At 41.7% G+C, this 15,281-nt stretch overlaps 1 protein-coding gene across 6 annotated transcripts in view; it reads left to right on the top strand.

Moving 5' to 3' along the window:
- LOC118220801 (gamma-adducin-like) overlaps positions 1–15,281 on the top strand; it is a 55,294-nt gene that overhangs the window by 17,719 nt on the left and 22,294 nt on the right. For 2 of the 6 annotated variants that reach the window (XM_035405051.1, XM_035405052.1), the window contains exons 1-2: positions 5,793–6,105; positions 9,664–9,885. In XM_035405051.1, the coding sequence (XP_035260942.1) occupies positions 9,691–9,885 (195 nt within the window). In that variant the 5' untranslated portion in view covers positions 5,793–6,105; positions 9,664–9,690. Of the gene's footprint in view, positions 1–5,790; positions 6,106–9,663; positions 9,886–15,281 lie in introns of those variants that run through there. The other 4 variants (XM_035405050.1, XM_035405047.1, XM_035405053.1 and 1 more) reach the window with 4 other exon arrangements.

Raw genomic sequence — 15,281 nt, 5'->3', positions numbered from 1 at the left:
GCAGAACGAAAGCCTGAATAAGATCCCTCTCTGGTAACCAAGCGACGGTTTGGATACAGTGATAATGTTGCTGTGCGTTTTGTTCACATGAAGACTGCAGACTGTGTTGAATCTGATTTGGGTGGGGGGTGTTTAAAAGTATATCCAGCATGAGATGTTATTTTCCAAGGCAGAGGGGCTATTTGACATGCAGTTTACATGCAAGGAATGCAGTGATTGCTATCAAACCTTGTGGCATTTTAAGAACTGCACTTCTTTGTTCAAAATCAACCCATGTATTTCCCTTTCTTAAGTTTATTTCCATTTTAGTCTGTTACTTTTTAACAGAGTATCCCTTAAGAATGCATATCAGAGAGTATTTGCATCCAAATGTTTGAAAAAGCTAAATGGAAAAATATGATGTTATGGCTCCTTCAGTACCGCAAGCACTGTCCCCTGGAGTGGTTTCAAAATATAGAGTGTCTTAGCTAGTGAATATTAGTGAACTTTCTCATTCCTGACATTCTTATATTTACATTTTACATTATTCTTTACTTACTGTGTATATTCTGAATACAAATATTTTGTGGTAATCACATGGAGTTATGGCCCTTTTGTCTCATTAGTACACAAATTACATCCCCTATTTTATTGGGCAAAGAAAAGAGCTTTTATCTCATCCATTACTGAAATTGATTAAATTCAGATGTCCAATGTGAAGGGGTCATAACTCCAAATTGAACTTGTGACTCCAGACCACGGAAATGCGAAAAAAGACCGACCCTGAGCAAATATCAGCCTGGGTGGCTTTTATCGTTCCCTCTGCATCTCAACTTGAGAATGAGGAAGTCAGCAATCTCACGCATGAGTAAGTGCCACTAATGACCGTCTACACAGTACAGTTTATTTCATCATGCAGTAAAATGTCCAGTGTTAATTCAACTCTAACATACCTGCTAGAGCTGAATTAACATTGGACATTTTACTGAGTACAGGTTAGGATGATGTTTACAACGGGAGCTTATGCAGTCACACTGTAACTGCATTGTGCAGAAGGGCAGCAGAGGAAAGAAAATATGTCTGTCTTGGTTAAACTTTGCCAGCCGCCACTGTGCATTTTAAAAGCTGTTGTCCGGGATTTTAGGGCATGCGGTAACCCGGAGGAGTCAGCCTGTTGTTTTATTATTGGGGGTGTTCCCATGGAACTTTGGTTTATGTCGCCTCTGGACAAGATGTAGGTTGATTAAAGCAATGGGTGCTGTCAAGACGAAACAGTGTGGATTCACCGTTTCATGGGTATTTTGACTATTAGAGGCATTAATCCTACCAACGGTGGCACGGCATCAACCTCCCTCTGGTGTCAACGGTTGTCTGCGTTACTATGGTGATAGGTTTGTTTTGTTGGTGCTGCAGGAGTTGAAACTGGAACAGAGGAACTTAATTTGTTTGTTCCATTTGTCTGCCAAATGTTTGAGATCACACCATTGAGCAGCTTTTTCTTGGTCAAATACACTGCAAGACCACCAAAGAATTATTATCTGGAAATAATAAACCTTGTAGTCTTGCCTTTAGTAACACCATCTTAAGGTGTCACAATATAACATATTTATCAAAAAAGTGCAATTGCGTTTCTTTGGAAAAGAAAACAGAGTGGTTCTGCAAACCACACATCAAAAACTGTGAATCTGGATGTCTCAGGTGTTCAAATAAATAGTCTGCACTACAAAGGAATACATGAGTGGTGCTGGTCTGAATGTTCTTGGATATCGTTATAATTGTTTTGAACAAAAATCAGTTTGCAGAACAATAAAATTGAAATCCCTCTGAGGCCCCTTAGAGCATTTGTTATTCCTGGGAAAGGATACCCTCCATGATGCTTGCATTCCAAAGTGCTTGCATCATGTAATACCCCCTGCCTCTGATTATTTCAGAGATCGCTCCGAAAGTTGTTCTGTGGGAATGCCAGAACAATAATAAACTGCAAAACCGATGCCAGCACCTATTTCTTTTCCTGGAGTGATTGTTGATGTATAATAAAGGTCAGAATGAGGGTGACACAAAAAGCACAACCTCGGCTGGGGTAAAGTGTGGAAGGCCGATTTTAGCCATTGCATTTGTCCTTAAAATGCTTACGAAGAAAGGTGATGCATAAAAAAAACTACACAAAACCTTTGTAAGCATGGCATAAAGCTGTCCTAGTTTTGCATTAGCATTCAGTGGTATGATACATTATGCTTATAAATGTATGCTTTCAATATTGTTTAGGGTTTAGGAAGACCTTAGGTAACAAATTCTTATGTAGGACCCTTAATTGGTAGTGTTGCTGTTGTTATAGTGTTGCTATAAACAATATTTTATTCAATTACAGTCACAGCTGCTCAATCACAAATGCCTGATTGTTTTCAGTTCTGGTGTTATGATGTTGTGGTTTCTATGGTGTTGTGGCCCTGTGTTAAATATATACATATATTTCTACACTGAATGGAGTTGCCATGTATTGGGGCTTAAAAATTCCCTTTTTTTCTAAAGATGATCTTTTATCCTTAAGTCTAGGCCACAGAATTAAATGACAATAAGAATGTGCCCCTAGAATCGAGAAACCCAAATGTTTAATTGCTCAACCAGAGCCACAGCTGAAGGCCTGAGCTTCGACAGAACTCTGTGAGTTTTTAACACAGGTTTTAGTGTCCACAGTGTGAGTTTTTTGAGCCTAACTCATACTTTAATTCCAGTGAACAGGGTGAAAAACTGACTTTTTATCTTTATGGCCTTTTTCACATGACAGTGTTTCAGAAAGCAGGAACACTGAACCTTGTCCATCAGCTCCAGTGTTATGCTCCACTCCGGCTGAATATATTCTATAAATGCTCTAACTGAAAAGTGATTCAAATGGGTCTTTTCACCTTTTCTGGGCCAATATGCTTCCTGTAATATTTCCAGAATAGGCAGTGTGGACCAGATTTTGATACGATTTGTAGCATGGAGAATAGATGGGCCTCAAGTTTCCGATAATCACTTTAGTCTCTCCATGTCTGTGTTTCTGTCTGGGCCATTTTGCGAACACAATTCTGTCTGAGGAACTGGTATCATCGATTTGCATAAGACTATGTACGTATTGGCTTCCGGTGTCGTCATTAAGTATACACAGACAGCGTATTGTTCTTGTTCATGGTAAACGTTGTAACATCATTTTACTCATCAGAATGATTAGCTCTCTAACTTGGTTTTCCTTGTGACGTAAAAGATAAGCTGATAAGAGCGCACACTCTGCACCAGGCCATTATAGATGGACGTGATTAAAGGCATTGGGCACGGTGAACACATTAAAGTGGTTTTGATTAAATATTGATGTAGCTTTCCTCTTCCTGTTCGTCACAGTGCCGCCCCCGTGCCCCCAATGACGTCCTCAGACCGGCTTCTTCTCTACACAGCTATCTTCCTTGGTTCCATCCCTCTCTTCACACTCTGTTCAAACACACTTTGCATTTGCACACGTGAAGTATTACACTTTGTTACAGAACAGCAGTGTTTGTGCTAAATGCATAATACATGTTACCAGATAATATTTAAAACAAGCTAACTTATTTGTACTGTCCGCTACACATTCATTTACTGTCTAAAAGCATAGTTTATTGGTGTGGATTGTTCTAGGGTTACTTCTGAATTAGTAACCCTTGTTTTCATTCATTTGTTGTCATTTTGCTTCGACACATTGAACAATATATTCCTATTTTTGGACATGCAATCATGATACCTTTTTAAACATTTCTGAGGCACCTTTAGAGTGGTGGATCTAACTGCGTTTTCCAGTTTCAGTTTTCTACATTTCTGTAAAACTCAATATTTCCATATTTATAATTATTTATTATTAAAAATAAGATTATAATAAAAATAATATTTATAATTCAATGCATTTCATTGGATTAACTGTGAATGTCAGCTAGCACCATTGTGTCTGTGACTGTGTCTGGGCTGAATTCTTTGCTTTGCTTTCAGATGCTGTCTTGTGGGGTCCTGTTCACCTTAGTCAATGTTTATTCACTGACCTCAGTCATAGATGTTTCATGACATTTTGGCTTATCCATTATTGTTTTGTGTTTAGAGTCTGCCAAGTAGGGCATAACTGTAATACTATCATCATACAAGAAAGATGTTGCTTGAGCAGCAGATACTGTAGATGTATGGTGTCCGTTTGAATGTTGTCAGTTAGGATCATCTCAATAGAAGTGCAGCAAATGGGGTCTCATGACTGAATGCAGCACAGTGCAGGCAGATGGCTGTGAATCAACAGGAGTGGGTGTTCTGGAGCAATTAGACATTCCTGCTTCAGACCATCATACTGAGTCTGCATTTAACACATAAATCTATCACACAACCTCGGCCTGGATTCAATCTAAACTGGTCCTTAACCTTGACTCACAATTAAATTCAAATTTAAGTTTTTTCTTTTGTTACTCTTAAAGTCTCGCAGTTCAACAGTCACCAAAATTAACTTGTCAAACGTTGTCATTAGAAAGGAACATTTTGAATTTTTGTACGTAAAAGTTCATAACAAATTGCAAAGTTCAGACTGATTGCAGGCCTTTGAAAACTTGGCACCATCTGTGAGGAGTCACTGTTGACATCATCTCATTCAGGGTGAGTGCTGATAAGTACTGGAGTGGTGTGGTCTTCAGCCCTGTGGTACCACCGGGCTGCTCCCCTCCTTATAGCTTAACAGCTGATGCGAGGGTCCCTGTGACCTGCTTTTTATCATGTAGAAAAGATTGTCAGGTTGTTATTGAAAACAGCAACATATTGCTGCAATGGTCAGTGCTGTTCATCAGGCTTTGAAAGACACAATAGCCAGGCTTGGGTACAAGTGCCAATTGGTGATTTTAGTATTTGGTAGTGTAGGCATGTATACATACAGTATATACATACAATTGTAAGATTGCAGATGGCAAAATGTCTAAAAGGAATGTTGAACAGCTTGTAAGATGCTATAAGCCATCTATAAATGGCTTTTAAACTGTCGCTGATTTGATGTTTTACGTAGAACCGACAAAGCAGCAAAGGTCACATAAGTGGGTACACATGATGTCTCAGTCTTGACGGTGTTTCAATGTGTGTTCTCTCAGGTCATGACCTTCAGTTGAAGGATTGTGCATTTGGCTGTGTGCACCCCAGGCAATAAGCAATGGAGCACCAAATTCACCCAGCCTCCAGCATAATCAATGGCGCAAATGCTCCTCCTGGGGCTTGCTGGCTCCTTTCCGTGTTTTTCTTTCCTGAAGTTTACAAGGCTTGACAATCAACAGGTCAAATCACTTAATCAACTTTGCCCAACCATCTTTGATTAATGAGCAGATGTAGTGCTCATGGAACTGTCATGCCAGCAGCCAGTCATGAATGATCGATATAGACAGTGTTGTTTTTCTAACCAAATATATATCAAGCTCAGTTTGATTTTCAAGGTAGAATTCAGTTCCACTATTGTGTTGTCATTTTATTTGTTTGTTTTTTAATGGGAAAAAGTTTTTGTTTTCTCAATATTTTTGCAGACATAAATATCAAGCATGATTTGCCACAAAACAATACACAGCCTAAAATATGCACAGTAGTGTCTGTGCTCGCAACGGCAAATGCAAAATCATTTATATTTAAGAATGTTTATTCATTCCGAACGTAGCGCAATGAATGCTGAGCTGTAATTCTGCCCTGGTGGAAGGGGGGGAAGAAGTCCCTGCAACCCTGTGTTTCAATTGGTCGGACAACAACAACACGCGCTCCAGCAAGTGGGTGGATTAGACCGGTCACGTGGTCTTTGAGCCCCTTTTCGCTCAAACAAGCCAGCAGCCAAACGCGCGCGCACACACCTATAGTACGGACACAGCTGGCGGACCCCGTTGCCCGGAGAGTAGAAGCCAACACCGCGTGTGAATCGAAGCCGTTTTCAACGGGTGCGTTCTCGCTGAACCCTGGATCTACCTGACAAAAAAAGAAAAAAAAAACTGCTGTTTGCTCAGTGCACTCGGTCTTGGATCTTGGATTCTCAATAAGAAACTATGATTTTTGACGGGAGGATTTTCTGCAAATTAAATGAGATACATTGAAGAAAGGAATATTAAGGTTTGTCTTTTGCTGGTGAGTTGAAAAGTTGTCGTAGTTTTCATTTTTGTTAAATTTATTATATGCACACGTCTGTTAGCTATGATTATTACCTATATTACCTATTATTACATAGTCTATTAGCTACAAGTAGGCTATATATCGAACATTTTTTGCTTGAATACACTGTTGCTGAGTGTAACATAGATGTCTCTGTGGTTGCATTGTGTGTTTTCTAATAAAATACTGTAGCTAACTGTATTCACTTTACGCAACGTTATTCTTTTAAAACTGCTTGAAATACCTTTATCTTGCAGTGAGTCCGAGCCAAACTTGTTATCGAGTCGGGCGTGGAAGTTCTACGTTTCTGTCGTTCAGAGCATTTAAGTAACCACACTAAAAACTATTGTTGTGGGAAGGCGTGTTCACGTTTGTTCCCGCTGTGCGGTTTAAAATTTAACACAGTTTGTTTTGACAATGCTCGTCTCCAGTGCGCTGCACAGTATATTCCGCTATAATTAGAACGGATTATTTCCTGGTATTGTTGCCATGTGGTTTGAAACCTAACCTGAAACTTTTCAGTGCTATTAATAGAGGTGGTAGCTAAAACGAGAGGTGTTCTCTTTAATTCAGTATTGACTGAAAGCCACATGGACAAGTCCGTGAATGTTGACAGAATGTAGCCTAAGATTAAGAAACTTTTATCAACATATCTTAAAACTTTAAATGTAGGCTATAGAAAATGTGCCTGTCAACAATTGGTGCGTACGTGATTACGGAGTATCTTTATTTTGTGGAATTGCCCGGGGTTCAAAACCAAGGTCGGATTCGATTGCCAAAAAACTCCCAGGGCTGTCACTGTTGTGCTTTCAGAATCCAGCATTTTACGTGTATGCCCAGAGAGGTTGATCTGCTAACTGTGATGCACAATAAGATATTCATTTAACTGACACAAAATCTTGTGAATTTACCAACGTGGTGATGTCCTGTTTTGCGTCTGTTTTCTAAGTAGGCTAGCCATCGTCGTTGGAATCAGTTTGGTGCTCAGTAATTTGCACTGGAGTCAATGAAGGTTTTTTTTTTTCTTTTTTGGGGGACGGGAGACGACGGCGACGGTGCAGCTATTTTCTTTATAATCATGGCGTTTTGGAGCTCTGCTCTTTGTCCCTTGAAGTGTTGTCATATTTCAGACTATTTGTTGACTGTCACCTAAATATCCTACATAAATTAAACGTGTGTTTTGCAATGTTTGCGGTGCGTTGACTAAATATTTGCTGCCTTGTTAGCGACGTTGTGTGACCTTCAATAAACAAACCACAAGAACGGATTTTCTCACACTTTTTGTAACAGCAGCTACAGTTGACAGATTATTTAATCAGCTGTTACCTCATGATATGTCTGCATTCATTATGAAGTTCTATCTTGCTTTTCAATGGCAAGTTGCCATGCATAGTACTGTTAAGGGGAAGGATGTGCGATCTGTAACATTATTTTATCTCAGATACTCATTTGTTACTTGGTTTTAATTATAATGCTGTCCAGAACCCACTGAGGATTGATTTCTCGGTTTCATCCGAACAGTTGGAGGCATCATTCATATCGGAGATGGGCAGCGGGGCGCATGTCCGTTAGTAGTTTTCATGGCAATTTCTGGCCTTAATTACTTAGCTTAAATGTTAGTGTTAATTATCTGACATGTTTGTAACAATTCTTGACAAGCGCACGAAAGACAGGCAAAGACTGTTTTTGTGACCCTACATAAAACGTTTTACTGCGATATAGCCTAATCTACGAGTGAACCGGTTTTGTCTGTACAGACAATTATCTTATTTAGCGAGATTAATTGGGAGAAAAAAGAACCTGCATACACGCCGTCCCTCCACCCCCAGTCCATATGAGGAAACAAATTATGTTTACAGTGAAGAATTATTTCTGTTTTTCCAGCTGCTTTCAGTTTCCACTCGAACTAGGAGTTTCAGTGTCTCGGACCCGCGTGGAAGAAATGTACGTTTAGATTGGCTTTGACAATTGGTCAGGCTGCAAGGGGATTGTTTACCTACCGTAAGCCCTTGCCGACCCCAGCCCTGGCCAGGGTCTTTTACCACTGAGGACACCGATCTGTATCACTCATTATCCTTAGTGTGTGAATGGGCATGAGATGCAAGACCCCCTGTGTAGATTTATTAATGAATTTATTTATGTTCAGCTATTGTTCCCATGGCAAGATAAACTAGGACTGCCACATATCACATGCCTCTGTCATCTGAAGATTGGAAGTTTGCCTCAAGGTGTGTATGGTCAGTCTCTTGGATCCCTCTACATATGGGAAAAATCGAGTCAGCAAGATTTTTTTGGTCGGTAACTTCCTTATTGTAATGCACCGACTGGCTCTTGTAGTCCACTCAAACCACTCAAACCAACTCCACTTGGATTTCTTGAATGCTTGTGCTGGAATAGCGTGAGATTTTCACTGGGATGCCATGATATCCACACCCACGGCGCACCTGTCTGAGCTGGGTTAGCATCTTTATGCGCAGTCCTCACTTCCTAATCTGTGCCAGCTTTTTAAAGTGTCATTTGACCTGAATGAGCCGCTTAGCAACGGCACAAGAAAGCTCCTCCCCGAACTCCTCCACCCCCTGTTTGAATCTTGGTGGGGGTTGGGTTGGGTTGGGTTAGGGTGGTGGGGGGAGGAGCAGCCGAGGAGCCGAGCCAGGTGATGGCTTTTCCTCTGCAGCTTGGAAAAGGGGCAGGTTTGAACGCAGTCCCAATGGTAGTTTTTTCTTTTTTTAGTTGTTGTTGTTGTGCGTGCCCGTCTCTCCACGAGTCGCCAAGCAAAGCACCATCTGGCGGAGCACTACGTTTCCCTGCTTGACTGTAATGCTGCTGGGGCTTAGCTGGTACTCGAGAGCCTTGCTATGGATCTTGGATAATTGAGTCTCGCTCTTTCCCTGCTTCGGCCGAGAACCTCGGCTCGACGGAGCAAAAGAAATAACAAGCCTTGAGCTCCAAATGAAATGACCCCAGAGGTCTGCCTAAAAGGCGACTTTGGGGGAATAGTCTGCATCTGTGGGCCCTCCCCCCTCCCCTCTGTTGGCAGACGATCAGACGCTTTTTGACTGGAGGGGCTTGGATGAAGAGATGAGGTCATCTTGCTCAACTTTTTCTTTTTTCTTTTTTTTGCTTTTTATGACACTAAAGCTGTTTGAATAGAGCTTTTTCTAATCATGAAGCCTTTTATCAGATGTAATTTGTAGTGTTATTTAAGCCTTTTTTTTAACGCACATCCTGTCTTCACATTTTATTAACTATCAAGCCTTCTTAAATTTCTGCCGTGTAATAACTGTAGCCAGCCTGCTGTGTCTCGCTACGATGCCCTTATCTTGAACTGATACTCAGGGAGGAGATAACAGACCAGGATTTCATAGTGATTTTTGACTGTCAAATCAGGGGTTGACCTCAGGGACTGTTTTGATACACCACGCACTTCCTGTTTGACTGGAGTTCTGTGGCTTGTCATCGTCATGCTGCGCATTTGTCTTTGCGTGCTGCTCTCAGGCTGATCTGCCTGGTGTCCCCTCCCTCTTTGTCCAGGTAAAGATCTGAGTCAAACGCCAAAGCATGAGCGCGGACATCAGCCAGGGGGTGGTGAGGACCCCTCCCCCGCCCGTCCCGGGCCAGAAAGAGAAGTACTTTGATCGGATCGACGAGAACGACCCGGAGTACCTCCGGACCCGAAACATGTCCCCGGACCTGAGGCAGGACTTCAACATGATGGAGCAGAAGAAGAGAGTCACGCAGATCCTGCAGAGTCCAGTAAGCAGCGCCACCTCTGGCCGCATCTGGTCTGTCACCCCCTGGTGTGTTCAGGTTCCAGCGAAAGCGCCTCTCTTGATGCTCACTGCAGTCTGGGACTCTACACTTCAGGATGTAGAGTCAGCCTTGGTTTTGCGGTGCAGTTCTCCTCTTGCCCCCAGGGGTCGAGGGAGCGTATGCTGGCTAGAATTCCTTGGGTTCCAGCAATAGTTCATCCCAGGGACACGCTAGGGACCCACAGGTTGCCGTATCGGCTGTCTGCGGAAGGCTTCTCTCCTGTAGTACAGCACGGCTTGTGCTGTGTGAAACAGTCACTGGTTTATATTAAGCCGCGTTTCCACCAAAATTACCCGGAACTTTCAGTCCCAGGAACTACTTTACCAGGAACTAAAAGGTTCCTTCAGCCAATGGTTGTCTGCGTTTCCACCGGGGTCTAAAGTCCCGCGAAGATTAGGCAAATTAGCCCACTGACATATGAAAAAGCGACGTTGTCGTCGGTCCATCTGTCATATGATTTCTTCTGTAACCCCATACTACCACCGTAGTAGCCTACATTATTTTCTAATAACCGGGACAGCCCGGAGGGGTTTATTTCACTTATATACAACGGGTTACCAACAATGACTATATATGGTTACTTTTGTATTTATTGATTTTCATATATCCTCTCAAACACATTCATTATGTTTTTATGCGAACATTCGCTTTCATGTCTTGACATCCGAAGCGACAGAATGCATTCACATTTATATGTATAAATGGCAACAACAGCAGAAAACATGCACACATTGTAAACAATTTGCTGTTTGATTACTTTCTCGTCGTCAATTCCATATAGGCTAATGGCAAAATGACAAGAATAGAACGAAAACTCGGACTTGCGTGAAAATGTAAATTAGTAGTGGTACAGCCACCGTTTGCTTTCCTTCGAAGTTACTGCTAGCCGAGCAGCGAAGTGTGCCCTCCAGATGCGAACCATGCACCATAAATTAGTCCATAGTCTTCCTGGTCTTTTCGTGGAATTGAAAAATGGCAGTAAAATTGAGTAAAATTACGGCAGTCTGAAAAAGCTAAAGGGAAGATTACTAGAATTAACCTGTTATTTTACCCGGATAAAAAGTGCGGAAGGTGATTTCCAGTTTGCTTGTACTGTATCACCAATGTTAATTATGCAGAAGTACCGCATACCTCACATAACTGTATCAAACGTTTTGAGTCAATTACAACGGGCTAACAAAGAAAATCCGGAAGAAAATATTCAGCAACCGAATTAATCCGTTTGAATGTTTTGGTAGCCTATGTAATATGCTGTCCCAGCACGAATGCTTAGCATTTTATAAAACGAATACTAAAGCAAGAAAAGAACAGAAGAGCACACGTTATAATTCCAAGACGTTGACAGGCTATAACCAAAACTAGGCTACTGCGCCGCATAACATACAAGTTTGATTTGAAGTTATTGTGAAAATAAATTGGTTTGCCGCTGCATATTTTCAAACATGGCGGGTAATGGAGGAAAATAAATACAACACAAATGCTGCGAGTACTCGACCAATCAGAAATGTTCAGCGCTGCAAGCTCCACCCAAAAGGTTCCTGTACTTTCGGAAAGTACTACCCCCCGAGCAGGAACGTTTTGGGGGGTAAAACAAAGCCCCCAGAACTAAATTTAGACCCTAGTTCCTGCGGTGGAAACGCACTGAGTTCCTCAAAAGGTTCCTAGTTCCGGGGTATAGTTCCTGCGGTGGAAACGCGGCTTTAGAGGGGCACATGCACTGATACCAACAGTGCTCCTGGTGTGCAGGTGCACGGGCCTTACTGGTGACTTTTATGAGCATAATTGAAGATTCTGATTTAGAGAGAGAAAAAAGGCAAAACCTATTTATTTATTTGTTCTTCTTATAAAATCTGTTCTATTTGCACAGATTTGTGACCGAGAGTTGTGAAAATTGTATAAAGAGAAAAGAGGAAATCAGCCAATACACAGAAATAAAAAATCAGCTGACAGGACTGATGCCAATTTTTATTTTTTCTTATATGTTGATGAATTTTTTTAACATCTAATGTCCTGTCTGTACATCCAGGTTAATGATATTCATGTTATTTTTGTGTACCTAAAAGTCCTGTCCCAAAAATCTGTCAATTTTCAGAAGTCCTATCTTTGTGTCTCTTATAAAATTTGATTGTCAAATCACAAGTCAAGTCATGTGATTTGTTTGTTTATTTTGTTCTTAGTTTTTCTCCATATCATGCAGTCTTGGTCTGTGTCTGTATGTACGATATGTCGTGTCCCTTGGGGAGGGCATCTGTTCGGCTGTAATGTCAAGCGAAGGGCCACCATCAGGACAGTGTGTCGTGTGGCCGAAGTTTATTTTTAAATGTCGAATGCGATCCGCATTCCTCTCATTCTACGCTTGTGGGTTTCTGATGGGCTTTCATAACAGCTGTCTGTGAAGGCAAGGGGTGCGGGCACTTGTTTTGGGGCGTTTCTGTTTTGCATGATGCAGTCAGAACCAGGTGCAGATGAGGGACATTGCTTTAAAGAAAAAAAAATCTATTAACTGATTAACTGCCACCAGGTGTTGCCCTGTGGAGTAAACACTGTTGACCTGTTGACCTCTCTGACACTGGTTCAGTAGCTGCTATTAGCAGCTGACCACTTCCACACCGCAGTCTTTTTTATTTTTCTCTTTTTCCGAGCAGATTTTATTCATTTCCTCTTTCTTCATCTAAAGTGGATTAAATGGGTTTCCCTTTTTATGATTCCCTCCGTGCCATTTTTAAATTGTAGGGAGGTGCTGCTCCAAAATGACATGTTTTCAGACGTCTCTGAAGCTTTTTGGTTTTTTTTTTCTCCTAACCCGCAGACTGCTACTGTGTGTGGCTTTTGGCAATGTGGGGATGTAGAACTATGCAAGACAGAATCTGGGGTAATAAAGAGTTCCATGTTAAATGCAATGTTGTTGAGCACTGAATTTTATGAAATACCCTTGCAAATGCCTACATATAGTATATGGCTAATGGAAATTATTGCTGTGCTTTAGATATGAAATAAATGCCACATATAAAACATTGTAATTTCACTGAAAGGCAGCATTACAAGTTTACCTATCTTTCAGGGGTGCCCCCAGTGACTTAAAAAAATTTTTTAAGCAAAACCTCAGAGGTCCAGTCATTCCTCTTGCTTAGCCTTGGCTGTTAGCCAGGTTTGTTTTATTTTGGTTGAAAATAGGTTTTTGTTTTTTTGAAAGAACTTTTTCTTAAAATATGTATGACTCTGCCAAATATAAGTGAGGTCTTAAAGGGGCAGGGAGGGGGTGGGGCCTGGGGCTAACTTGCATGCCCATCTTTGAGAATGTGTGTGCTTCTGTGTTAGTTCAACAAAGGGATCTAGAAGTGCTTTAGTCTACTTGCTTCATTTTTTACAGAGAGACACTGTAGCCATGGCTTGATGGGCCCATTTAATGTTGAAGCTACAAAGTGGTTTTCTGCCATTTCTACCTCATCTAATGTCATCTAATGGATGGTAAAGTTAGTCGCTAAGTTCCATTTTCAGATTGCGTTTACAGTGTTGTCGTGTGCGTTTTTCGAGCTAGTGCTAAGCTGAGATATTATATTGAGTCTTGGGCGTTGCGTCGTAATTTCTTTGCACAGATATCAGTGCTACTGGTATGCTAACCTGTGCCATCCTTATTGAGAACAGGCAATTACAATTATGAGCCACAGCAAGCCAGTGCCTTGTAGCTATGATGGGAGTGCCATACTGAATGTGGTGTAATCTTTAGTATATAGTACAGAGTTGAGTATGTTGACCCCTCCCCCACCCCCCCAGCGTCCTGGCCAGGTTCCTTATCTTGTTTTTAATCTGACGTCTGCCCACCAACTCCCGCCTCCCTACAGTTGATTGGCAGTCTCATTCCTTGCCCTTCCTGGTCCCCCCCAGTCAACACTCTAAAGGGGAAATGAGCTCTTGTTTGACCTTCCTACCTAAAAAAGGTTAAATTAATAAAATGAATAAATAAACACGGGCAGCCAGCGAGCGGGCTGCGAGCCAAGAGAGAGGAATGAGTAACTGAGCGCTATAGGGCTCCGAAAAAGAACTTCACAAGCTGGACAGGTTTTTTTTCGGCACTGCTGACTGTAATTACATGCTGCCGCTGGTACTGTAGTCATGTGCAGAGACGTGCATGGGTGGAGCAGACCCCTTTGATCTGCTTCCATGCGTCTACTCGCTGAAAATTAGCCACGGTGTAGCTGTCATGTAATTTCTGCTTGTCCTTTCCGTCGGTTCATACCGCATACTATTGCAATGATACCATTGCAGACAGGCTGCTCTGTAAATAGGAATTAAGGCCCGGAGGAGTCTAGGCCGCTCAAAAAAACCGGATTCTCTCAGAACTGGAAAGGAAAGACGCAATGACATCAGCGAGGAGGACTATTTACTGCCGCTTTTGTGAAGTTTCTTTCCCTCCACTGACAGTTTCCTACCAGCTATAAAGTGAAATGCCCTTTTGTCTGACTGCAGGGTCTCCCAGATCATAGCTGGGAATGGTGATTTGTTATTGCCATTCGCCGCTCTCTTCAGCTGGCGTGTCAGGATGACCTGGCTGGCCTTCAAGACAGCGTGTAGCTGCTTAACTTGCGCTGGAGATATACTCCCTGCTGTCTGTATTTTTACTACGTTTCAAGACGCCATCCATTTTCCCAAGATTGCTGTCTGCTTGGGTGCGAGCTCTGTTACTAAGGGATCAAAGAGAGAGGCTCTCACAGAGGAAGATGGTCTGTATTAGCAAGCCCAAAGTGCTAGTGAAGTCTGTCAGACAACTACCTTTGTCTTTGGTTTTGGACAGGAACTACACAGGCATCCACACTGTCTTTTAAAGGAAGAGAAGGAATGCTGGCAACTGCTAGTTAGCATTTTAGAGCCAAATGTATATAGACATAAAATATGACCAGTTCTTTTCCTTCATAACCATCTGCGTGTGTATATTTCCTGTTCGTCCAGTGTTTGGGACCTTGTGTCATCTGTTTTGAATTTACCGAGTGAATTTGTGATTTGTCAGTTTCAGAATAGTTTTTTATTATTTTGCAGAGCAGCGAAGCATTTTCAGCGTAGTATTAAATTGAAATATTTTATGTTTTGCCCCATCACCTTTTGTACAGGGTTATCTGGGCAATTGTTCAGTACATGTTCAGGGATTTCTTATTACTGCGAGTACAGGACTCCCTTAAATCACAGAAAAATATTGCGTAAGAAAATAATAAAAATGTAATTCCCACTTAAATGCATTACAAAAAGTAATGTGCTGGGGAATAGTAGGCCTAATAGTAATAATCTGCTTGAATAGTCAAAGCTCTCTTGGAGCCACCTGTGCTGTCATCTGTAGTTGTCATTTA

This window comes from Anguilla anguilla, chromosome 2 (assembly GCF_013347855.1).
Source record: "Anguilla anguilla isolate fAngAng1 chromosome 2, fAngAng1.pri, whole genome shotgun sequence".
Taxonomy (NCBI): domain Eukaryota; kingdom Metazoa; phylum Chordata; class Actinopteri; order Anguilliformes; family Anguillidae; genus Anguilla; species Anguilla anguilla.
This window is presented reverse-complemented; position numbering and strand designations above follow the sequence as displayed.